Source organism: Lagopus leucura, unplaced genomic scaffold, assembly GCF_019238085.1.
Source record: "Lagopus leucura isolate 7727_CA_CO unplaced genomic scaffold, USGS_WTPT01 Super-Scaffold_100030, whole genome shotgun sequence".
In the NCBI taxonomy this organism is placed as follows: Eukaryota; Metazoa; Chordata; class Aves; order Galliformes; family Phasianidae; genus Lagopus; species Lagopus leucura.
Window position 1 is genome coordinate 840,657 of NW_024962281.1, and position 24,824 is coordinate 865,480.

A 24,824-nucleotide genomic window follows, 5' to 3' on the forward strand; every position below is an offset into this window, starting at 1 on the left:
ATAGCTGGGGAGATGCAGCAGGGATGTGCATGTGCACAAGGGGAGGTGTGAGCAGTGGGGGCTGTGAGCGATGCCAGCCCTGTTCTCAGCCCTTCAGGGGTCCCCAGGCCAGCCGTCCCATGTGCAGAGGTGCTCCTGAAAAGAAATCATCACTGCCACAGCTCTACACTGCTGCGGTTTGTAAAGGCTGCAAACTTTGCTCAAATGGGAGATTTGAATCTAAAACCTCTCCTGAAAATTCCTGACATGTTTTGGGCGGAAGGGAGGCCAACTTTCCTACAGGATCTGGAAATTTCCTGATGGGAATTTCCATGTCAGGAGTGGGAAGGAGACCGCCTCAGTAGAAATGAGCCCATTCACGAGCGATGTGCGACAGGCGCTGGCGAGAGCCCGCAGAACCCTTCTTTGTTGTCCCTCCCTGAAAGACAATACGCTCTCACATTGCTCTTGGAGCCCGCCTGCTGTGCAAGTGGTACGCTGTGGCACTTCTGAGAGCTGAAGGGCTGAAATGTGCATCGTTTTGTTCATCTGTGACTTCACAACTGAAATTCCTGGTTACTGCATTCCCGGGGTCTTTTCTAAGAGAAGAGGAAGAAGAGGGGGGAAGTGGAGCCCCGGGGGCCAGAGCACCCATTGCACATGGCTGTCACACACAGACCTTCTCCTTACACACGATGAGCACGGCTGAAGGCAGCATCACAATGCCATCTCCTGCATGGGCCAGGCAGGTTGTGGCACCGCAGGTCCCCAAAGGGGCTGTGTTGTGGGGGCCTCCTTTCACCCTGACCTCTTTTCCTTTCGGTCTGCACTGTCTGTGCTCCGTCCCCCTGTAGTTCTTGTCATTTGCTTCAGTGCAGGGACAAAAGGCTGCACCTCATGGGTAGGGCCACGTGTGTCCATCTGCCTGCTGCACCACATTTGGCCTTGGGAAGGGCCTTCCTACCAGCTGCGCGGGGTGCCGGCCCCCCTCCATCCTCATCCCTCCTTGTTCCTGGGTTGCCTGTAGTTGTGTGTGATCTTCTCTTGGCCAGCAGCCCTGTGCTGTATGTTGAACCAGTTGTCTTGTCTCAGCTTCCTCTCCTCTTCCTTCTCTCTCAGCTCTCGTTTCTTTTCGTAATTGAAAATTGTGCCCTTCTAGTTGTTTTTGTGTAACTCATGTGAGATTGCCCAACTAATAGCACAGTTCATAGATGTATAACCTAGATGTGTGTCGCGTTCCAGTTCCTAAGGAAGGCCTGAAGAGCCAGACTTTGTTTGAAGAAATTCGCATGACATACATAAAAGAGCTGGGAAAGGCCATCGTGAAAAGAGAAGGGAACTCCAGCCAGAACTGGCAGCGGTTCTATCAGCTGACGAAGCTGTTGGACTCTATGCACGATGTAAGTCCTGAAGGGCGCCGGGCTGTGGCTGTGCACTGCTCTGCCCTCAGTTCGCTTCGGGGCCAAGTGCTGTGGGCTGGGAGGTGGTATGCGATGTCTATGAAGGACGAGGTGGAAGAGATGAGCTTTCTGCTCTCAGAGCACCTTTCCAATGGACTCTGTGGCAGTTAGATCTTTAATTAACGTGTATTTCAGTCTCCGGTTTTTAGAAATGGTATTGCTTTGAAACTGAGGAACTGTGTCCCCCAAATGCGCGGAGCTGCCAGGCTGTGGCTCGGCTGGACAGGGCGAGGGAGATTTCAAGGCCTCAGTTTTCCTTTCCCTGTTAGTTTACCTGGAAAGATTTTATTTGGATTATCCGTGTTCCTGTGATTTATACGCTAAGATTAGAGCTGATGCGGCGTGCCTTCGGTGTCTGTGGAGAGCTGGCACCATCTCCTCCTAGGTCTGTGTGAGGATGGCGTGGATGGGAGCGGCGGTGAGGCTGAGCTGAGGGCAGCCGCTGGCAGAGCAGGGCTCAGCAGGGACGGCTGGGGAAGCGGCGCTGCTGTGAGCAGTGGTGTGAAAGTTACTCTCTGCTTTGTCCCCCGTAGGTGGTTGAAAATCTTCTGAGCTTTTGCTTCCAGACGTTTTTGGATAAATCCATGAGTATTGAGTTCCCAGAAATGTTGGCAGAAATCATCAGCAACCAGATACCAAAATACTCAAATGGAAATATAAAGAAGCTCTTATTTCATCAGAAGTGACTGCCTTAACACAAAAGGGTTGCCTTAAGAAAACGTCAAATGATAGCTTTTTTCTTTTTTTCTTTTCTTTTTCTTTTTCTTTTTTTTTTTTTTGTAAAGACAGAACCTACCAGACTTGTTCATTTTGTCCTTGCAGCGGTGTTTCTTTTGTAATTATGCACTACATGTGGTTTACAGAGGGCCAAGATTTAGGCGATAGAAGCAGCGGATTCCTCACATATAATACGTAACTGGGGAGAAAAGAAAGAAGAATACATTTTGCTTGCCAGAATTTGTACTTCTCCCCCTGTGCGACACCAATGGATGCATCAAAACCACCGGTGACAAGATCTGAGGCTGTGTTACGAACATTCTGCTAATTAATTTCTGCAGTCGGCTGGAAACAATTTTATTTTTTAGTAATGCATTTTGGATTTTCTTTTTTTTTGTTAAAGTTAAGGTAGCATTTTGGTTTATGCATGTAACCTGAAGAAAGTTTACAAGTGTATATCAGAAAAGGGAAGTTGTGCCTTTTATAGCTATTACTGTCTGGTTTTAGCAATTTCCTTTCACTTTATATACCGTGAACGAGGCTTGTTCATTTTTTCTTACATAATTTTTTTGTAATACTTCAAGATGCCTATTGTACAGCTGGTTTTTTAAGGCGGGGCAGCTCGTAGCTTTCCTAAATGACCTCTAGATGTTCATCCTTGAGTATATTCGTGTGGAAATGGGTTGGGTTTTCTAACCTGATAGCTTTCAACTGTCGAGGCGACCGTAAAATTTGGCATTTTTTAAGGGCCAGGGTGGGTGGGAGAACACTCTCAAATCTAATTTCAGTAGATGTGAATGAAACAAATACTTTTGGTATAATGTACAAAAGCGTTGGATATGCAGATTCGTAGAGAATTAACACAGTCCTAACTGGATGTAAACAAGCAGGTTATTTTATATATTATAAAAACAAAAAGCCTGATTTTTGCATATAATGCAACAGCCATAACTACGAGAGTCACGGGCTGCGTTGATGCCAAGAAGATCAGTCCTGACCGCCCATCAGGAAACCTTCAGGAAAATATGCATAGCTTCAGAAAAGTTTACTTCTGCGCGGAGGACCTCGCGCGTTCCGCGCCCCGACCCCAGCGCCGCGCAGGACCGGCGGGAGGGCGGCCGTGGGGCAGAGCAGAGGCTGCCCCTCCCTGCGCCCGGCGCTTCGGCTCCGCTCTTCTGTGCCGCTGGGCTCCGGGCGCGCGGCCCCGGGGCCACGTCGGAGATGTTGGCTCCGCTGGCGCCGCCCGCACCTCGCACGCAGCGGCCGCAACCCGCGCGGCGCCGCCGCCTCTCGCCTCTGCTTCGCCCTTCTCCTCGGGAGCAGGAGAGCTCCGCTGCCGGCTTCGTGGTCCCGCAGGTGTACGTCCGCCCTTGTCTGTGTACGGCTGCGTCCCTTCCTATCGAGTGACTAGCGTGCCATAAATCTGCCATAGGTCTCGTGAATCTCTCCTCGTTGCCATGGGTAGCTGTATTTTGAAACGTTTAGAAGCTGTAGTAGCCTTTTCTACCTGCACCTTAACGATTTTCTGTATCTCGAAATTGAAATACTTACCAAGCCACTCTAAAATTTGATTTGTACTGAAAGTGGCCCGATTATTTGTGTAATAGCGACGAGAAAAATCATCTGGGAAGATACAAAACCTAATATATTTTTGTATTTAGTTATAGTTTCCAGTATGTATAATCGGTATATTCGCTGATCTGAGAAAAGAAGGGAAGGGCTACTGCAGCTTTAAAAGCAATTTATTAATGACTGTAAAATAGCTTGTATAGTGTATAATAAGGATGATTTTTAGATGACAGATTGCTTTATCATGATACATGTAATTATATTTTTTGTAGGGGTCATGGATGTGCTGAATGGTAACCCGTGCCAGCCGTGCTTTGTCTGGAGGTAGTGCTGAAGGCACTGACATTCAGCATCCAAAGAAGTACTCTGTCAGAAAGAAACAAAAAACAAACCTGTGTTCAGTGGCTGTTTCTGAGGTTGAATTTGCATTTCTCCAATCACTGTGTCAGAGCGCAAGTCGGACCTTGGGCGGAACGCTCCCCTCCGCGCCTCCGCCTGAGCGGATGGGCTCCCTTCGTAGACAGCCGCGCGCCGCAGCGAGAGCAGCTGGAAACATTGGGCAATAATATGCATCAGGTACCAGCAATATGTAAATACAGAGCGTAGGTTGTTCACAACACACCAGTACCTTTCTGCCGTTCAGCAGAAGCTCGTTTCCGAGCGAGATAGGAAACTCGATTTTCATCCTTTCTTAAACCTTTTTGAATGTTATACCTATGAAAGAAAAAGATGCTATATTCAGTACTTTGGAGTAAAATATCATCTTTAATAAAAAACAAAAATTCTTCTCCTCTCTTTGAATGATCTGTACAAAACACGTACATTTTATGGCAGTTTTAGGTGCCCTGCAGCGCTTGGGGGCAGCTCTGGGCCCCTCAGCCCTGGGGATGCACGCTGCGGCGCTGCGCTCTGGCAGAGCTCTGCTGGAGGTCCAGCATTGCAGCTCCGTGTGCAGGCAGTGCATGCAGCCCTTCTGCAGAGTTGGCGTGTGCAGACGCTGCTTCTGCTCTCTTTCGGTCTGGTTTTTTTGGCCTTTGCTTTTTTTCTTTTTTCTTCTTTCTCTGGTTTATTTCCCCCTCCTCCCCCCAGCAGAGAATTAACTACAGTGAATGTGAACAAATCGTTGTCGTCGCGAGAGAGGCGGTAACAGAGGAGAGGAAAGGAGAGGAGAGGCTGCCGCCCCTCTGCTCCGTGTGCCTGCAGGTTCCTTTCGGTTCGCGAGCGTAAGGAAGGAAGGCAGCTGTGGTGTTCGGAGGTGGCATCCACGCTGCGCGCGCTGTTGAGTTGGAAGCGTCACGGTTACAAACGCGTCGTGTTTGGTGAGCAGTGAGGAGTACGTGTGGTGTGTGTCATAGTCCTGTAGCACTGGGCAGAATCTGCACTCTGGGTAAAGCAGGGAGAATGGCGACTTGTGTCCCTTCAGTGCCTTATCACGGTGCGTGCGTCCGCGCGGGGCGTCGCGCTCGGGGCTGCACGGGGCGACAGGAGCGGCCTTAAGGAGGGCAGCGGGGATGCGCCGGAGGCCGGTGCCGTGTTGGGCTTCAAAACGCCCTTGCCCTTTTTGCTACGACAGGTCAGGAATAGGAGGAAGTGCCTGGGTGAGGGTCAGCCCGCTCCCGCTCCGTAGCGCTGGGCGAGGGCTGGGGCCGCGGCTCTGGGGGAGCGCCGTCGGCGTGCCGCGGCCCGGCACCGCGCAGACCCTGCGGCTGCTTTCGGTGTCACATAGGAACCAAACGCGGGGGGAAGGAGCGGAACCGCTCCCGAGGATGGGAGGCGTGGGTGCTGGGGAGGCTGAGCGCGAAACACCCCGCCTCCACCAAGCGCGGGACAGCTGCGTCGGCCGTGTGTCAGTACTCTATTTTGTATATTCAAAGAAAGATATATAACGGGGACAAATCCTATATCGTACCGGTGTATGGCATTATTACAAAAAAAAAAAAAATCATTATTTTTATCACAGTAATTTTAAACAGCATAAAAAAATAAAATTAAACCAGTGACTCCTGTTTAAAAATGAAAGTTGTAGTTTTTTATTCATGCTGAATAATTCTGTAGTAACAAGTCTGTAGTTTTCACCGACTCAGTGAAATGTTGGACTGTAAAAGCTTGTGTGGAATTGTTGAGCATTTATTTTTTCATTTAAATTTGCTGTTCTGGTAATACAAAGCCACACATCTGTACAGAAGTTGCAGTAAATGTGAGCCATTTACAGCAATGCCGAGTAATGGACAGAAACCATACAATAAAATTCTGCTTTTTTCATTAAATGGCTCCAAAATGCCTCTGTGGAATTGTCGCCGTGTTCCTGGGTGGGTTCCCTCACGTTGTCACTGCGCTCCTCACACGCACACAGTATTTATAGGAAAGCTGATTGCTGCTGCAGTTAAGTTCCCAAGTGAGAGAATTTCTGCTAATTGCATTCGGAGGAGCGTTTTAATTGGAAATCATGACTTGCATTTTCCAGTCCTTGCCACTGAGGTTCTAACTCCCATTTTCGGGTTGGGAGCCCCAGTCGAAGCGGTCTGTGCCCCACGTTGGCTGTGGGATGGGGCTGTGTCACCGCTGCTGCAGCTGTCAGTGCAGCACTCCGTCCCGCCGTCGCTCGGCGGAGCTGCGGGTGTGCTGCTCTCAGCACGGCCCCTCCTTTGCCCCATTGAATAGCAGTGTAAGATCAGCCGTGTAATAAAATCGGCTTTAATTGCAGCATAAAATGCCAGCTTCCCAGCAGGGTACGGTCAATGGGGATTGTTTGCCATCAGAACAAAGAGTTACATAAATTTGGCTTTGGTTCTTCCCATGCTTCACGTCTGTAGGCCAGGGTTGGAGGCAACACGAGAGCGGCATTGACGGCAACGGCATTAATTTGTGTGACGGTGGTGAAAAGACCCTTTAAGGGACACGTCGGACCCTAGGTGAAATAACTGCCTCCTGCCCACAGCACTGCAGCACGGCCTGCACTGCGCTGCCTGGCAGAGCGTGGCGCTCACCGGAGGTCCCTGAGTGTCCCCTGTGTCGCACTGCGCTGCTCAGCTCCTCACCCAGAGGTGTCAGGATGGCTCCCAGCAGCGTGGGGCCGGGCGCGGTGCCACACTCACTGGGCATCCATCTCCATCTTCCAGGAAACCCAGATGGAACCCAGCGTGAGCCTGAGATCTGTGATGGCCTTGCTTTGTTTTGTACACGCTATCCCCATAAAACGACAGAATTTGAGAGCGGTTTGGACAAGATGCCATTAAATGCTGTTTTTATAGTGCTGACATTTGGGTGTCCCAGCCCTCAGCCCCTGGGGCATCGCCACCACTGGGCAGCGGCTCCTCCAGAACACATTTCAGAGCGAACCCAGGAGTGAGTGGGGATGTTCAGAGCACAGCCGAGTGGGAACCCCAGCACAAGGCATGGAGATGCTCAGACCTCCGGGTACAGGAAGGAACCTGCAGTCAGCAGGACCTGTGGAGGTCCATTCTCCTTCCGCTGCGCCGTCGGCTGTGGCACAGATCCACATTGTAATTAAGGATATTCCCTGAGGTCACCGCAGGGAGCTTTAAGTTTAAAAAATAACAAGTAAGTGGAACCCTTCTAATTATAGGCTCTGTTGGTTCAAGATTAAACCGCATGAATAGGGCGAGGAGAAACTGCTGACGCGGCATTTAACGCGGCCGCTAATTGCATCGCTAATGTGACGGGATGGGGCGATGCTTCCTGCGGGAGGGGCTTGGCTCCGCAGAAGTGCCCGTTGTGCCCGGCGAGGCGGAGGAGGGGAGGCTGAGCTGCCACGGCCCAGAGACAGACCCCGATCCCTGGGGCACCACGGGGCTGAGCTCTGTAGCGGCACGAGGTGTATTTGCACTTATCCATGCCGCCGCTGGATGTACTGCTGCTCAGGGACGTGTTTGTATCTCACACGTTAGCAGAGGAGCACATGTGTGCTCCTAAGCCCCACGCAGCGCTCCTGCGGCCGCACACCTGCACAGCCCACCCCTCCAACACACAGCAGAAGTGAACAATTCTGTGATTCTATGAACTGGGAGGAGCAGGGTGTGCCGAGGGGATCAGGAGCTCTGCAAGGATCACATTGGTCCAATAAGCCATTAAGGAGCACTATCTGCCAAAACAATATGCCAGTAGTTTGTGTCCCTTGCCAGAAGTACAATGGTTTTGCCACTTATCCTTTCCATGGCCTAATTCATGCTGCTCTACAAACACTGCTTTTCCCATCCCGTGGCCACCGCTCGCTTTTTGTGCAGCCGTGGCAGGGGGAAAGTGCGCTCTGTGGGCAGACTGCAGGGCCCTCCATGAGCAGCGTGTGCTCAGAGCACTGTGAAGGGCTGGGCCCTCCCGGCTGCCCCTGGTACCCACAGCTCTTCCCCCTTCCTGAGTGCGTCATCGAGTTTTAGAGCCCAGGTGCTATTTTCTGGGCATCTTTGTCTGAGGTTTAGGAGCAGAACTGCCTTCATTAGCAGAGGGAGCGTTCATAATGGGTGATAGCAGGTGCTGCCTGGTGAGCTGCCAGCAGCTGTGCTGTATTACCACTGCTCTGTGGCATCTCTGGGGGTCCCAGCTCCACACACAGAAGAGAGCTGGAACACCTGTTTTTTAGGGGAAAAAAAAAAAAACAAACAAAACCTAAATATTTCTAACTTAAAAAATCAAATTAGCCCAAATGTACCAACTATAATTGCTTTGAGGTTTCTGGTTCATTAGAATAATTAAAATACCGTTCATTTTCTAAGCAGAAGCTGTCCCTTCAGCACAGGTGATGCTCCTCTGTTAATTTGCCTTAAACCAACCCAGCTCAGGGGTTACAACACCAGGTGTGCTCAGCTCTGCCATCAGACCCCCCTGCCCCTCCTCCAGCACTGACGTCGCAGCTGTGGAAGCGCCCTGAGCGAGGGGAACTGGGGAGCCATCACCATCCCAGCAGGCACACAGCGCTGGTTCTGAGGGCTGCTATTGCTTTCCTTGCTCTGCTGCCGCTGCTCCAATGTGGGCCCAAGGATGAAGTGCTGCTGGGAAAGAATGAATGGTAGGAAAAGCAAATCCTGTCCCATGCAGGAGGTGCCTCTGGGCTGCCCTGTGATGGTGGGGGGGGGACAGCATGGGCTGGAAATGCAGCACTGCTGCCTGACGCCATCCCATAGTGGAAAGCAGCTCCCATGCAGACAGGGAAATCGGCTTCCCAGTCCTGAGCAGGAGCCCAGCTCTGCTCTCTGTGTGTTTCTGTGTCCTGCAGCCTGGACACATTCGCAGACACACCGCATGCACAACCCATTCCAGGCAGCCCCGTCAGGGGATATTTCTGGTCTGTGGATTTTATTACTGAGTGCTATTCCAGGCCTGCTGTCATTTACCGTGAGCTGCTCCGCAGAGCATCAGAATCACAAGATTTGTGCTATTTCAATCATTCCTTTGGAGCAGCCCAGACAAGGAGCTGGGCTGGGGTGAGCTCCCAGAGCCAGGCAGTTTGGAGCTCAGAGGCAGAAGGCCATGGCTGTCACCTCTGGGATGTGGGACACAGAGACCCCCTGCACTGTCCTGTGGCAAAGGACAGTGCTGGTTTTCCAGCTCTGTACAAGGGCTGTCTATCATGCTGCTCCCAATGGGCTTTGCATGGAGCACGCTCTGCCTTTGGTCATCCAACAGTGAAACGCAGATTGCACGAAGCACTGCGTGTTACTGCCCCGTGTCCGTGAGCCCTCAGCTCCTGCAGCTCCTGCAGCCTCTTTCTGCAGTGCTGTGCCTTCCTGCTGGGCTCCCAGTGCTCTGCCCCTTCTGCTGTGAGCTGCAGGGCCTTAGGCTGAGCCTGCAGCCCGTGAGGGCGGTGGGGAAACCTGCACTGTGGGGCCAGAACTGCCCAGAGGCACCGAACCCACTGCAGCCCCACAGGGTTCCCATTCTGTCCCACTGCTGCCCAGAGCCGCGCTGTGCCACGGGTGGAGCAGAACAAAGGCAGTGACAACACTCATGCTGAGAGGTGACCACCACCCCAGGGAGACAAAGGGAAAGCCCAGGGAGGGCCGGGACTTGCACAGATGCTCCTTGAGCTGCTTGGGTTTGTGCTGTGAAAGCTCTCAGAGGAACTCCTCTGTGTCAGCAGAGCCATCAGCTGGCTGCAGCAGGAGCCCCTAACGAGCATCTCCATCCCATCCTCACTTACAGCCTCTTCCAGGCTGTCGGCAGAAGTGAAACTAAAATCAGAGCCATCATTCTTCTAAGGAAAATTCCAGTGCTACAGTTTACTGAATAAAGTGGCAGGCAGCCTCTGAAATAAATATAACAGAACTTCTCCGTCAGCATTAGAGCTCAGCCCTTTCCCACAGCAGAGGCGTTTCTCTCACCCTTCATGGCAGGCAGACACACAGCAGTGTGAGTTACAGCCCTGTGGTGCTACGATGTCCTGCAGCACGGCCACGGCTGCTCAGCACAGCTGCTCCAGGCAGCCCCACGCAGCCCTGAAGACAGCAGCACGCAGCCTTGCAGCACCACACAGCCTCACAGCACACCGTGGGACCAGCGGAGCTGCCTGCAGCTGGCACTGAGGACGCAGCCCCCAGCTCCCCATGTGTGCCACAGCAGCGAGCAGAGCACCGGGAGCTGCCGCCGCGCGCAGCTGTAATTAGCTGTAATGGTCTGGGCTGCAATTCAGGCCCCCGAGCTCAGCAGAAGTCATCTCGAGACAAGACAATTACCAGGAGGATGTTTTGTCTGACTGCTGAGACAGATGGGAATCTGAAAAATTCATGGCCAGGGCCTGAAATTGTTGCTCTCCCTGAGTAACAGCGGCTCTAAATACCCACACCAGCCAACCCACCCCCAAGGAGCACAGGGCTGCAGCACGGCGCGGGCAGAGCCGGCTGCTCCCAGAGCAGAGGAGGAGCTGCATCGCTACTGCAGAACCCCACAGGACCAGTGACAACCCCATCCCCACTGCAGCAGCCCCTGGCAGGGCCTGGAGCATCCTCAGTGCGTGCCGCTCCTGCAGGCTACCCGACACCTCAGAAAATCACATGGATTAGCAAAAGAGGCTTTCTCAGTGATGTGCACAACTACAAATTAAGAGCTGCAGTTGTTGGGTGTGTTTTTTAGATCAGCAGCTTTGCTCCTTCCCAGAGGCTTCAGCCAGCCTGGCTTTTTCCTTCGTCCTAACTGTTCCCTTACTCTGTTTCACAGCCTCACACCATTTAACCCCATCTGGGGCCCAGATGTGCTCACTCTGTCCTTCCCCACACTTGGGGTCAGGGGGCACCGCTGCCACTGCTTGGATGGGCAGCGATGGGAAGAGGGAAAGGATGGAATGAGAATGGGGAAGGGAGAAGCAGTGTCAAGAGAAGCAGAGCCACTGCCCTCGGGTCTGGCAGGGAAGGCAGCACCACCACAGCCCTGGGAAGTACTTAAAAGAATAGCCTGACTTTTCCTTGTCTTTCTTTTTTTTCTGAAAAGTCCAGGAAGTTTAATTACTGTGAATGAACTTTAAAGAGGTCTGAAATTTCAGCTTCCCCTATTTCTCAGTGACACAGGGAAGCAAACAGAGAGGCCAAGGCCCAGGGCAGTCTGTGGATGTCGGTGTGTTTGCAATGTCTTTTTCCATCACCGGTTTCAAATGTCCTTCACTCCTCTCCTTACAGCTCTTCTAAAAATATCAAATAATATAGATCTTCCCCTCATTATATTTTAAGATTCTCTATTTATACATTAATTCTTTCAAAAATAAAAAGTGACACGTACATACAGCAATCCAGTCACTCAGAGGCTTTAAAATTATTACAAAAGGACAAAAAGACCCCATCCCACCACGCGCGCAGGTCTCTGCCCACAGGCTGGCTTTTCCTTCACCATTTTCTATCACAAAGTAGAACCATCTCCAGCTCCCCGCAGGTCCAGCTCTGCAGGGCCCCCCTCCCACCCTCCTCCTGGAAATGGACCCAAGGGTGAGAGGTGCGGCAGGGACCCGCGTCCTTCCCGAGGTGGGCACAGAGCTGCAGTTTGCTGTCCCAGGCTGCAGGCCAGCTCCCCCAGCCAGGAGCATCCCATGGGCACACGTCCTTTACCTCACACAGGCAGCACCGTGCAGGTTGGCACAGCAGATGAGGGACAGCAGCGGTGGGAGCAGCACAGGAGGGGGCTGTGCCCTGCAGCGGGGAGCAGAGACACGGAGCAGCCAAAGGGAGCGCGATTTGTCGGAGCTGCGTCTCGCCCTGCAGGAAGGAAACGCCGGCTGCACGCATTGCAGATGTTTACCTTGTGTAAACTTAGACCTAAAAACAAAAGAAAACAGTCAAAGGGGTTGGTCCGGGATGGCCGCCCGCCCTCGCCAGCCAGGCAGGGTGCAGGGGGGCTCAGTGCCGCCGCACTGCTGCAGAGCGGGGGGCTGCGGGCCGGCTGAGGGCTTCTGGCTGCTGAGGCTTCTCCTGCGCTGGGCAGAGCGTAGGTCGGCTCCGGGCCTGCGGCCGATGGTGCTCCTTGCAGCTCACAAGCACTGCAGCAATGGGGACAGCGGTGCTGGTTCAGAGCAGTCTGCAGACGTTCCCCCAGAGCTGCAGGCCGCTGCTTCGCTGCTGTCCTCGTGGCGGTGGGGGCTCCAGGCTGGGGACGCAGCGCTGCGCACGGAGCAGCACCCACACTGTTGGCCATGGGGAGCCCTCCGCCCCCAGCGCACACAGGGCCAAGCAGTGCATGGATACCAGGTGATGCTCAGCAGTCCCGCTCACGTGCCCAGCTATAGGAACTCCACGTAGTTCTCAGGGATGAGCCCGGTCTTCCCGTTGAGCGTCCCTTCCAGCCAGCCGGGCTCCTGCGATGGGTGCACTTGAGGAGAGAAGCAAGAGAAGCGCGTTACCGTGGGGCTCACCGTGTCCTCCAGCCCTGGGCCAAACCCTGCAGAAGCTCAGCTGAGCGTGGCCCATTCCCATGGCCTGAGACGCCCCAAAACTGCGGAGGTGATTCCATGTCCACATCCAGCTCACTGCCCCACAGAGCACTCAGGTTCCTCCACCCCTGTCCTGCTACAGCCTCACTCAGTGCAGAACAGCAATTTTCTATTGACAGATCACAACTGACACAGACCAGGAAAGATGGAACTGCTGTAAGTCCAAACATCTCCGTGCTTTGGAAAGGCCCAGTCTGCACCAGTCCAGCAGAGCCCATCGCTGCTGGAGATGCTGTTGAGGGTGATTACAAATAAACACCTCTACCCTACATTTGCTGACATTGGGTTTACAGAACCCCTTCACCATAAGACATTTCTAGGGTGCTCTTTCCAACTCACTTCCCCCAGCCAGCATGCAGCCCGGCTGCTCAGTGGCTGGGACATGCTGTAGACTTTTTCCTTTGAATAATCCACTGATTTTTATCTGGCAAACACAATGCATTCAATTCCAACTTGCTCCCCTGCTAGCTGCTCAGATTCCCACGGGCCCTCAGAGGGGAGACTGCATTTATTTGCAGGATATCTGTGGCGCTGCTTAGGAAAAGCATTTCTTTAATTTACCTGTATTAATTTTCTTCCTCTCTCTGCTATGTTCTCGTACAGCAGGACAGGGCTGTGCGCGTGGGAGCAGCTTCTCAGATGACAGTGCTTAGCACATAAAAGCCAACAGCCACTTGGAGAACAGTAAAAAGTTTTTTCTTTACACTGGGATTATATCTAAAACAGAACTGCCTAATTCCATTGGGCACAGCCTCCTTCCCCTGATGCAGGAAACAGAGTCTATGTTCATTAACACGGTCTCCAAAAAGTGCAACTGATCATGGGCCACCTCTTCCAGCACTCGGTGTGCAGAGGGAAAGGCCCTCATCACTTCTCCATCTCCTGCACCAAACAGTACGGCAGCTGCAGGGGGAATTGCTGTGCCACAATTTGGAAGCTCACCTCTCCCATCCCCAGAGCAATCAAAGAACTTTGCTGAATGGTGATGTCCGCCAACCGCCCACTGCCTTTTGTCTTGGATCTCAGTGATGGGTCCGTGGGAGGGATGCAGCGGGGCCACAAAGCCTGCACACTGCAGTGACAGCCCCAGCTCTGCTCGTGGCCTCTGATCCGCTGGGGAGAGCAGCAGGATCCTTCCCACCTGCCCCCACCTCATGTCTCCCTGAGGGTGAGCTCAGTCATGGCCTTGGAAAAGTCCTTTCCATGCCACAACAGGACTGGATGATGGGCTCTTCTCAGCACAGATATAAAACATACGGCAGGATACATCTGGATTGAATGGCAGGTTCAAGCACTGCTGCTTTTTTCTTTCATGGGATTTCTAGTGATGGAAATGGGATAGTCATTAGGCGTAGGACTGAAAGGAAACCCATGAATTCAGAATCCAGCTCTTCCCCGGGTCACAGGAGGAAAACCAGTAATTTGCAAAATACAGTGCTAAAACAAACAATGGCCAACTGGCGTTCACTGCAGCTGTGTTCATGTTCCCACTGACACCGGCCCCGCAGTTTCTCCCGTGTACATGAAACGAGAGATGCTGTCAGAGAACAGGAGCCCCTGGCTGCCAAGCTGGGCCGTGCCAAAGGGGTCACGCTGTGGAATGGGGCAGCGAGCTCCAGCCCCCAGGACCCAGCCCAGCCGTGCCAGCATTCACTCACCATTGTCAAACACAGTGCCCGCTGTGAAGGAGAGCTCCGAGTCGTGTTCTGCTTTGCAGGCGTACAAAGCTCGGGCTTTCCGCAGTGGTGAGCTGCAAGGAGAAAGCGTTGATTGGCATAAAAATTAGCACCTGGGGAAGGGTGTCTTCAAACCTGAAAAACAGCTCAGTAAAGCCATGAGGGATTTGCTGCACTTCTTTAAAGGCTGTACCTGAGGACAAAAAAGATTTAGCAACCATTAGGTTTTACTGGGAAGAGTCAGTGTGCCCACACTGTGCCCGGCAGTGAGTTGGAGCTGAAAGGGATGGAAACAGAGGTGAATTTCTGGGAGCAGATGGAGGAGCCCAGCAGCAAACTGCACTACCTGGAGCTGCCCACCCCCCATCCCAGTGCCCTCAGTGGCAGCAGACACAGCGCAGTGCCTCCCCAACCCTGCAGCCATGGCACAGTGCTGTGAGTGCCCCAGGACGGCCAGCACCACCCCCAGGGCATCAGCATTCTCTTAGGGGGCTTGAGGGGCTTTTCCCAAAGACCTGAAGTGATTCTGAATACATGTGCTCACCTCATGGCAAAAGCGGTTGCACACTCATAGAAACCACAAACCAGGAAAGCTGTGAACGGTTTTGGTTTTGCTGTCAGCACAGCCACGGGGCTGAGATTTTTCCTATCTGAATTCCAGCTGTATGACAAGCAGCAGCAAAATGCTTTGCAGGCAAAGCCCCCCGCTCAGCAGAGGGTCCCTGACCACCTGGAGGCCTCTCATCTCACACAGTCAGGCAGAGGACATTTCTGGCTTACAACCTTGAGTTATTCACACTTCTCTTCCCAAAACTCCCCTCGGATTTGTATCCCCAGTGCAGCCCCCATGCGGTGCAGAGACCTGGAGACTGGTGACAGTCACTGTGTGATTACTGCCTCCAAGCATGGCACAACGCCAGCCAAGCACTCACAGGAGCTTCACCCAAGTGCCCCGGTGCAGATTCGAGGATAATGAGCCCTGAAGAGGGCTGCTCAGATGTTATTACACCGCTGTCAGCCTTTGCACATGTGTACCGGGACACAAATAACGCTACCAACAGGCAGCATGCACTGCTGTAGGAGGGGGAATGCTCAGGCTGTGCCTGCAATGAGTAGACAGGTCTGGCATGTCCCCACCACACCGTGCTGGGCCTGACCAGCTTGCTCCAGTGATGCCCACACACCTGAGACATGGGCTAATGGCAGGCCAACATCTGTGCTGCACCATGCCCTTCATCCTCCCTACACTGCAGCTAAGAAATGGAAAACGGCCAGAAAATGCAGTATTACTCCTGGTAGCAGCTGGGGTAGCACTACATTGCTTACCTGTTGTAGAGGCGAGTGCAGAAAGCTCCAGGGAGAGGAAATGTCTGAAAACCCAAAGAACTCAGCACCAGTGGGACCTGCCTGCCCTGGCCTGAGCCCCAGGGCTGCACATGGGGGCCCAGAGGTGCACAGGGGGTGCCCATGGCTCTGCTGGGACAGGAGACGCCTGAAAGCTCCTCTCTTGCTGAATGCAGATAGCTGCACTGGGGGTTTTGAGCAGGATGCAAAGGGGGAAGGGAAGTGAAGTGGGGCAAACCAAGTAAATTAAACAGAAAATAGGGAGAGCAACAGAAAGCCAAGCAAATTGTGCAACAGACCTGATGGGGGATGAGTCGCTGGACGTAGAGGAGGTGGGCATAGGACTTGATGGCGCAGAGAACATGGGCCAGGACGGTGAGAGGGGTGACGTTGGGCTTGGATTCTGAGGGCTGCAAGACATAACCAGATACCTTATCAACGTGCAACCACAGAAACAAACAGCAACCGAGAGACAGGCAGACGACATCCGACGATAGCTGGTGCCTTGGGAATAGACTGAGCATGAGACACAGCCACGAAATGAAGTGCCAAGACCTTGGGAAACATTTCAAGGCCAGATCTGCATTCTTCCAGACAACAAGAGCTGGATTTTCCAGTTAACCCCTGCTCCATCGCCCTGCTCCCGGCACCCATGGGCAGAGCTGTCAGGCTGCACGCTGCTGCTCCAGCACCTTACCTGCCGTGCCGTGGCTCACCCACAGAGCCGGCTGCATGGCTGCACAGGGATGGTTTCTAGGAGCATCTTCTCCTGCTGCCACGAGGCTGTTCCCTGGGCCATGCTGTGCAGCCTGAGTGTTGTTGCCTGTCTGCACATCCCAGTGGGTCCTGGCCGTGGAAGCCCAGGGGCTGACACTGCACCAAAGGCTGCACAGCCCCAACCCACCCCAGGCTGTGTGGGTCTCAGCCCCATGGGTGCCCTCACCAGCACCAGAACTGAGATGAGCAATGCTGAGGTGCAGGGAACCTCTTTTCTGCCACCAGGAACAGGAGTGAAGCAGCAGCAAGGCTTGTGCCCTGCCCACGCTCCAGCACTCCTGCAGCGCTCATTAAATCACAGTGCTGTAACGGTTTAATTGATTTTTTTCATATTTTACAGTGAGAAACACTCTTCCCCTCACCCACACTGCTCTTGACTATCAGCTCATTTCCTTGCTTTTCCTGTAAGTGACTGCTGTCATCTCAAGTCAAACTGAGTCACTGAACTAGGAAACGCATTCAGAAGTGAGAAGTGTTTCCTGCAAAACTGTCACACTGAGGTCGTTCTCCGGTTCTCTGAAAAGCAATTAGTGCAGCCAAACACCATTTTGCGTCTGTTTCGTCTTCTGCCATCTCTAGGATTATCAACTCATCTGTATTCTCTAATTCAGCCTGTATGCTCTGTCCCTGGTAAAACACCCCATAAAAAAACCCCAAGGTTCTGTAAAAGCACTGTGATTTCTGCTTTCTCTCTCCGCGAGGATGGCCCCTCTGTGCCACAGAGCTGCACCAAGCAGCCCACGCCCTCAGGTGTTCCCCAGCCTCTACCAGCAGCTGAACTCTGTAAAAATGAGCGATGGGTTCACCTATAACTGAGAGATGTGCCACTGAGAGAGCACAGATCACAACAGCATCAGTGCTCCAGCCCCCGGCTGCTGTTTCTGGAGGCCGGCACTGCACGTTTCATTACCTTAACACAGAAGGGTGTAGAACAAATGTTCTGTGCTGCATTTCCAGCCTCAGCCTCTAACATTTAAGAAAAACAACCAACCATCCCCAAAACCCAGGAGGGTCTCTGGGAAATATTTGTGACTCATCTTGAATGGATGATCCTCGTGGGTCCCTTCCAGCTCCGGATATTCTACAATCCTATGAATTTTGCATGTGATTGCAATTCTCTTCCCTTCAGTTCAGCTCAGGACTGAAGCAGCACACCCAGCACGGCTCAGCCCACACTTTGTGCCACCCCACCAGCACCACAACCCCCGGTGCCCCCCAAGGTCAGATCCCACCAGGGGCTGCAGCCAGCCCCACCGTGCCCCAGCACTCACAGCAGAGAGGATAACACCATGGATTTGGGCCAATTTCGAGGAAGAAAATGCCCATGCCATAAATATTCCCACTACAGCTGGTGTCCAGAGGACACAACAGAAGGTTAAATTTTTAGCCTGAATTAACCTGAAGTTCCTATCTGCTTAAGGCCGAGCTCCTGGCACCTCTCCTCCCCACAGAAGCTGTGTTGCTGAGTCCAACAGACACCATGATTTCCTCACGTGGTTATGGGCAATGCCTTTATTTCTGCAGAGCTTTACATGAGCATAGGGCTGAAATACAGCAGTGCAGCACAACCTTCACCAAGCACTGTAAAACTGCAGACTATTACGAAAAATCCTCCAAATGTTCACCTCCTAGTTACCAATATTCAAAAGCAAATCCTTCTGCACTTTTCTACTGAAATTGAAAGAGGAGTATTTACCTGCGTTGGCTGCTCCTTAACAAACCTGAGAGACATTTGTACTTACCATAGCACAAATCTATTTCCAGCTTCAAACAGGAGGAGGTGCTACACAGAGCATCCAGCGATCCCCAGTCGCAGAGGTTAACCCTTAAGAGCCCACTTCTCCCTGCTGCCTTTTCTTCCCACCAGGTGCAGTTGGCTGGAAGAGTGTGACGGTGTTCTACCTTCCCTTAGCACAAGAACTGAGATAGCACATAGGGCACGTACATTTGTTTTGTTTTATCTGTGCACAAGCATGCTTCTGCCCTCTAATGGAGAGAGCACGTTAAATTCATTTGAAGACATGGAGAATGTGCTCCTGTGGGTGCTGGCACCTAGAACCCCTCGTGCACGGTTGGTGCTGCACGAGGAGCTGCAGTTTGGAAACCAAAGCCCGCTGGACATCATACCTGCATGCAGTGCCTGCTGGCTGCACATGGCTGAGTTACAGCACATCTGGAGCACAGCTGGCAGCTGCCAGGGTGGGTTTTGCCTGGGGCTGCATCTGCACCTCATCTCCCCATGGCTCCCCATTCGTGCAGGCTCCTCCGTCCTGGTAATCCCACTGAGCTCTTCCCAGAGGTGCCAGCTATCAGCTCCATGCAGGGCTTTCCCTTCACCTCCAGCCCCTGCTGCAGTGAGATTCCGCCCCACTGAACACCTGCAGGTGACTCAGTGGCCAAAACACGGCCAAGCTGTGCCATGACAGCAAACCCAGGGCAGAGTGCCTGCCCCACAGCACAGCCAGCAGTGACCCTGCCAGGACACCCAGCTATGAGGCACTGAGACAAGAAAGTCCCCTTCTTGAGATGGGATCATTGTAAAAGAGTGCAGTGCTTGCAACCTGTAGGTCAGCTTCATCACTGCCACCCAACAGCTCAGCCTGCTGCACTGACTGTGGGGCACAGGAAAACTGCCTCTGTGATGCTGCCACAGAAAAGTCTTACAGCAAGAGCCTGGCTCTCCAGCCAGCCACCAGCTACGAAGCTATCCAAAATTTGGACTGGGGTTTTGGTATCTTTGGATTCTGAATGGCAAAGAAAACATTCTCTGTGCCCACCAAGCAAGAGAGATACATTCATTAGTAACAGCACGCAGGTCTGTGAGGATGAAGACCATCCTGCTTCAATCAGGTTACTCCCAGAAGAGATGAACGTGGTGCTGTGAGCGGTTCCCTCCAGAAGAACAGAAGGTTTTGCAGGGCCCTCTGGGGCTGCCCTGCTGAGCAGATGATCTCTGAAGGCTCAGCTCCTTCCAGGGAAACCCCAGCGTTCAGTTCCACAGCTCCTGCTCAATGTCACCCCACTGAACCACGCCACAGCATGAGCTACGTCCGATCCCACCGGAGAAGTGAGCGCACTGACGAGAGCAATGAGGCCTCTGTATTTTGGAACATGTCTTTTTTTTGTGTTTTGGTTGTGTTTTTTTTTTTGTAAGATCCCATTTCCTTTCTCTTTCTCATGGGAATAGCAGCGGTGGTGACGGGCTTTTTGGAATTGCTGGCTGCTGCCTGTTGTCTGCAGAAAGCAAATGTCATCTGTTTTTTCCCTTCTTCTTACTCTTGAGGGCTTTGCAAGGGGCTCTTCCTGTTGGGTGCAGAGTGGGAAACAAAACAGAAAAAAAAAAAGCTAAGAACCAAAAATACCAGCAGCAGGAAACAAAGATGGGGTAAAACTCAGCGTCTTCAAAGCAGCTTTTCCCAAAGAGCAGCAGCAGAGGGAACTCCGTCAGTCAGCAGCCCAGAACACAGCAGGGCTTCGCCTTTCCTCCCAGATTGCCCATGGCCCTGGGCAGCACACAGGATGGGATGGGATGGGGACATAACCATCCAACCCTGCATCCTGGGAGCTGTGCTCCAAGCAGCCCTGCTGCCATTCCCGTCCTTCCAGGCACTGCTTTACCTTCCTGCTGCTGGATCTAAAAGCCCTCCTCACTCCTCCCCTCTCACAACACTTTTTCTCTGCTGTCTGCCTTCCCAGGCCACCCCTGGCATCTCCTGGCACAGCTGAGGCCCTTGCAGTGTGTGGGGCTGAGCAGTTCAGCGCAGCAGGGCTCCACACAGCCTTTGTCACTTTGTTCTTTTGGCTGAGAGGACACCAGTTCCATTTAAAAACATTTACAATTTGTTTATTTTTGTGGAACTCGGGGCTATTTCTGGCACAGAACATCCAGCATCCATGAATGGGCACCATCTACTGATGAGCTGAAGCCCTTTGATGAAATCACCTCAATAAACACCCTGTTTCCATCCTGGCATTATCAATACTGACTGCTCTAAAACAAACCAAGAACCACCCACCCCTTTCCCTTCCCTTCTACTTCTCTAAAACAAAGCTGCTGAACATAAGGCTCTTCTCAAAGCCAAACAGACAGAAATATATAGCATTGCTCAACGCCAGGGCTCTTAAACTTGCTAACAGCAGGCCAGGGTTGCAGCCTGCTGATGGATATGGCTCTGCTACACGAAATGGGAGCCAGCCTTGGGCAGAGAAGCTGATGAAGTTCATGCAATGCTGCACATCTCAGCAATGCCCAGAGTGCAGGGTGGATGGGCACGAGCAAGCAGTCCCTGGGCTCCAGCTGCACTGGTGTTAGTGATGGCACCAAGCACGATCCTATACATTACCAAGATCCCACAGGCTTCCAGCTTGGCAGCATTCTTCCTCCGTTTGGTACTTTAAATACAAGAAAAATTATGCAAAATCTCTCCCGTATTATTCTCTCAGGAGTTATCTTGCTGCATAAATCACTCAGGTGGAAAATAATGTCATGCTCAGGGAAATAAGCAGCATTGCTTAACCAAGCAGGTCCAAAGAGTTCAGCTTCTTCACACACCTCCAGCTATCAGCTCCTCTTCCCAGGTGAGCACAGCTGACGTGAGCTCCAGGGCAGCAACACGGAGGCGACCCTCTTTGCAGCCATCCAGATACCCAGCACATGGCTTTGTCCTCTCACTTTGCTGCTTGGCTTATTTCCCATACAGAGAACTCTAGATGCGCTTCAGTCATTTCATGAACTAGTCAGAAGCTTTTCCAGTTGAGTAAGAGGAGAGTGTGGGGAGAGTCCTGCCTCAGGGAGGAGAGCTGGTGGTTTCTGTCGTCCCACTTCATGCACGTTGCCATTTCCAACTACAGCTGGGTTATGCCGGATGCTTCGAAGCGAGGCAATGATGGTTTGGTGCAGCCTTCTGGCACAAAGCTTAGAAACTGGTGTTAATGATGAAGAAACGCTGAGTGATTAAAGCAAAGAGCCAGAGATGGGAGTGCTGGCAGCGTGAGGAGAGGAATCCCACGGGAAGGAGCCGTCCTCACCTGGGATGAGAGGCACAGAGCCTCTCGGCACAGAACACCCCATTAGCACAGCCCCTCCACAACCCATCTCAGCACACCGCCAGGAAGTTACCGACCTGCTGCAGGGAGCAGGGGCAGCAGGGCCCCCGGACCAGCCTGCCCAGCCCCACTGCTCACTCCCAGGCTGTGCACCTGTATGTGTGTGTATACAGCACATTCTGCTCCACTAACAGCTGCCCCATGCTGAGATACGCATCCTCCCCGCTCACATGGCTCTCAGCAGGCTGACAATCAACTCGGCAGACCCGATGTTGAATCGAGTGCATTCCACCCTTATTCAAGCTCTAAATTATTAATAGAAGAGTTGTAATGTGCCAGTAGGCAGTCGAGCAGCAGCCTGGGAGGGAGTGTTGGTAAATCAGGAGCCAGCATCGCAGTCACATCTTTTCCACCGCGCCACTGCTTCTAATTCATGAGGCAATTCCGCCAGCCTGGCTGCATTAGTCACCAACAAATGGGATTCACAATTAAGGAGAACTTGACAGCCCTCCAGAAATCTCTCCTTTTTCTCTGGCATTGAATCCACCACCACCACGCTACACTCCCCAGAAAGAAAAACCCTGTCTGCCCCCCAGCAACCATAAAGGACTCCTGCAGAACGGACACTGGAGCTACAAGATGCAGCTCTTGGGTCACACACAGCCTGTGTCCAGGGGGCCTCAAGCTCCCCGCTGTGCTGAGCAGTAGAGGTGCTGGGCAGGAACTGCAGCCCCTCAGGGCCCAGGAGGAGCCCCAAGGAAGCAGTGCCATCCCGCAGGCAGCACAGCACCACTGCAGCACCAACGCCATGAGCTGCCACTGCCAGCACCCCGGAGGCAGAAAGGCAGCACGGCCCCTTCCACTTCTTCAGTAATTTCTAGAAATATTCAGAAAAGCTATTTTCCACATTAAAAAAAAAAATCACTGCTTGCTAGTCAACATCCTTGCATAATCTGATAGAAGGCCACTTGTAGATTCAAATCCTATCACAAAACAAACCACATTTGTTTCAGCGTTCACCAGCTGGAATGCTGGGTTTCATTGCCATGCACACTCTGCTCATGCAGCACAGAGCACCAACACCTGCACACTAAGGCAGGCAGGCTGGGAAAAGCAGCAGGGATTATTTTGGCCTGTGGAAGTGATGGAGAGCAATGGATGAGCACAACACTATTCCTCATTTTCTGGATCTGCCTGACTTCTGTTCCTCAGTGCCTCATGTTTTGCAAGTATTATGCAAACACGTTATACAGGGCGGATCAGAATACTGCACCCCAAAACTACACCTGTGAAATGATCCAACGTGATCATTTTTATATTAAAAAAAAGAGTTAGGGTTTTATCTGTTCTTCCCTTTTTTGCTCAAAAAACCCAAGCTTTGCATTAACGCTTTTGCCTGTGCAGCTCTAACCAGTCAGCTCTGCTCTCCAGCTGCAGCACAGCTGGGTGCTACGCACGCTGCTGCCTGCCCACCGACAGCCTGGCTTCCTCACTGCTGCCCAGGCACAGATGCAGCCTCTTCTCCATTCCCATTAACCAAACACAGGCAATGTTAACATGAACAATTCACAGAATCATAGAAGGGCTCAGGCTGCAAGAGACCTTAGAGACCACCCAGCACACCCCTGCTGCAGGCTGGGTGCCCCCCAGCTCAGGCTGCCCCAGGCCCCCTCCAGCCTGGCCCAGGGCACCCCCAGGGATGAGGAATGCACTCATCCCCAGGGTTGGGGCATTCACTTATTGGCTGGCTATTTCTGCACTTCCACCTGTAACGTTCCCTGCGCTCTCTGAGGTTTCACTGTGGGTTGTTCCCACAAGAATGGACTCCTTAGGAAACTCACAGGTCCCCGAGCCACCCGCAGTGGGACCACAACAGGCTGATCTCCCAGGGCACCTTCCTCTCCACTGCCACCTCCTTTAGTGTTTTTCCAAGTGCAGCACAGACAGCAGCAAAGCTGAAGTGGTACCACTCCTCCCCGGGGGTTCTCCCCCTGTGCCCCCCAGCCCTCAGACATGAAGGGCAGCACCCACAGCTCTGTGACCCAGGGCAGGCCAGGCAGGCAGTGATGCAGTGCACAGCCCAGTAATTGGCCACGGTTCTTATGCTGCTGATAATTTCCCAGCTTAGCACAGCCCTGTCAACAGTGTCTGCACACCGGCTTTGTGCACAGCCAGAATGCAGCTGGACGGAAAGCAGGTGAGAGCGAATTAATCGCGGGCAGGATCCCTTACCCAGGCAGAAAGGGCTGCAGAGATCAGGTTACCTTCACTTCATGGCAAAGTGGTGGCCTCACAGCTCCAGCTCATTTATGAAGTTAATTAGGCACCTGGATCTTCTTTCAGAGGAGAAAGGTCTTTATGAGCGGTGGCCCCACGCTCCCCCAGCCCCTCCAAGAAAATTGCTGCTTTCTGCAGGGAAACCAGAGCCTGGCAGCACTCCTGGAGACAGCACCCAGCACCCACAGCACCCAGTGCCCTGCAGGAGCATCCCACGCTCATAAAAGGTTCTGCCAAGCAAAGTCTGGGCTGCATCCTTAGCTCTGAATTAAATCTGCCCACGGAAAGAGGAACCTAAGAATGCATTCAGCTGGGTCTGTAAAATATTTTGTTTCCAGTGACATTTATAGGTGGCAGAGAGCTAATTTACTATCGGTTTGCTTTCAGCAGGCTCAATAAAAGAGTTGGCTGGGAGCACTTTCAGGAGACTCAGCCCAGAGCTCACAGGCAGCAGAGCAGGGCTGGGGAGGAGAGCAGTGCTGCTGGAGATGCTCAGTGCTGCACCATTCCCGTGCTGCTCCTCCAGCTGCCTGGGGAATGCCTTGCTGTAGCATCTTTGATTCCTGCATCCATTTCCTCACAACGGCCTCCATGTATTTTCAAATACCGCTTTATTTGAAGGTGAAATTTCCATTAGCCAATATTTGTCTGAGGCAGTTTCTTTGAAGAAAATACAGCCATGCAGCTATCTCCACACTAATTACATGAATTAAGAAAGCAATGAAAGTGCAGTGAATGTATTTTCTTCTCCGGGCTTTCAGGAAAGCTGTCTTTTAAGCAGCTTGCGATGCTGAAGTCTGAGGTGCTTTTTTAGATCTCTTGGAGGGGGCCGCACCATTCTAATCTCATTCAGTTTGTGAGAAGCACCCTCAGATGTTCCCAGAGCAAATCACATAAACAGAGCAGCACAGTTCAAAAGCAGAATCTTCTAAGAAGTCTCCTGGGAAGCAGCACTGCGGGGAGCTGCAGGGAGCTGGAGAGGGCTGGAGCCTGCACACACTGTCCCACAGTCCCGCTGTCCCACTGTCCCGCTGTCCCACTGTCCCGCTGTCCCAC

At 52.6% G+C, this 24,824-nt stretch overlaps 2 protein-coding genes and 1 long non-coding RNA gene across 6 annotated transcripts in view; 2 read left to right on the forward strand and 1 right to left on the reverse strand.

Annotated features, from left to right (window-relative positions):
- NR3C1 (nuclear receptor subfamily 3 group C member 1) overlaps window positions 1-2,218 on the forward strand; it is a 51,091-nt gene extending 48,873 nt beyond the window's left edge. The window contains exons 8-9 of the mRNA XM_042881494.1: window positions 1,222-1,379; window positions 1,973-2,218. Coding sequence (XP_042737428.1) covers window positions 1,222-1,379; window positions 1,973-2,125 — 311 coding nt within the window. The 3' untranslated portion in view covers window positions 2,126-2,218. The remainder of the gene's footprint in view (window positions 1-1,221; window positions 1,380-1,972) is intronic.
- A 1,185-nt stretch (window positions 2,219-3,403) lies between these two features.
- Window positions 3,404-5,992, forward strand: LOC122185603. Its single transcript, XR_006180928.1, has 2 exons — window positions 3,404-3,514; window positions 3,998-5,992. It is a non-coding gene; the product is annotated as an uncharacterized LOC122185603 (long non-coding RNA).
- ARHGAP26 (Rho GTPase activating protein 26) overlaps window positions 5,732-24,824 on the reverse strand; it is a 104,766-nt gene continuing 85,673 nt past the window's right edge. For 2 of the 4 annotated variants that reach the window (XR_006180925.1, XR_006180927.1), the window contains 2 exons: window positions 20,789-21,368; window positions 17,930-19,748 (listed from right to left, as the gene is read on the reverse strand). Coding sequence is in view for 2 of the 4 variants with exons in the window: in XM_042881557.1 (XP_042737491.1) it covers window positions 12,439-12,527; window positions 14,307-14,398; window positions 15,968-16,078 (292 nt within the window). In the remaining 2 variants the exon portion in view is untranslated. Of the gene's footprint in view, window positions 12,528-14,306; window positions 14,399-15,967; window positions 16,079-17,929; window positions 19,749-20,788; window positions 21,369-24,824 lie in introns of those variants that run through there. The other 2 variants (XM_042881557.1, XM_042881558.1) reach the window with 2 other exon arrangements.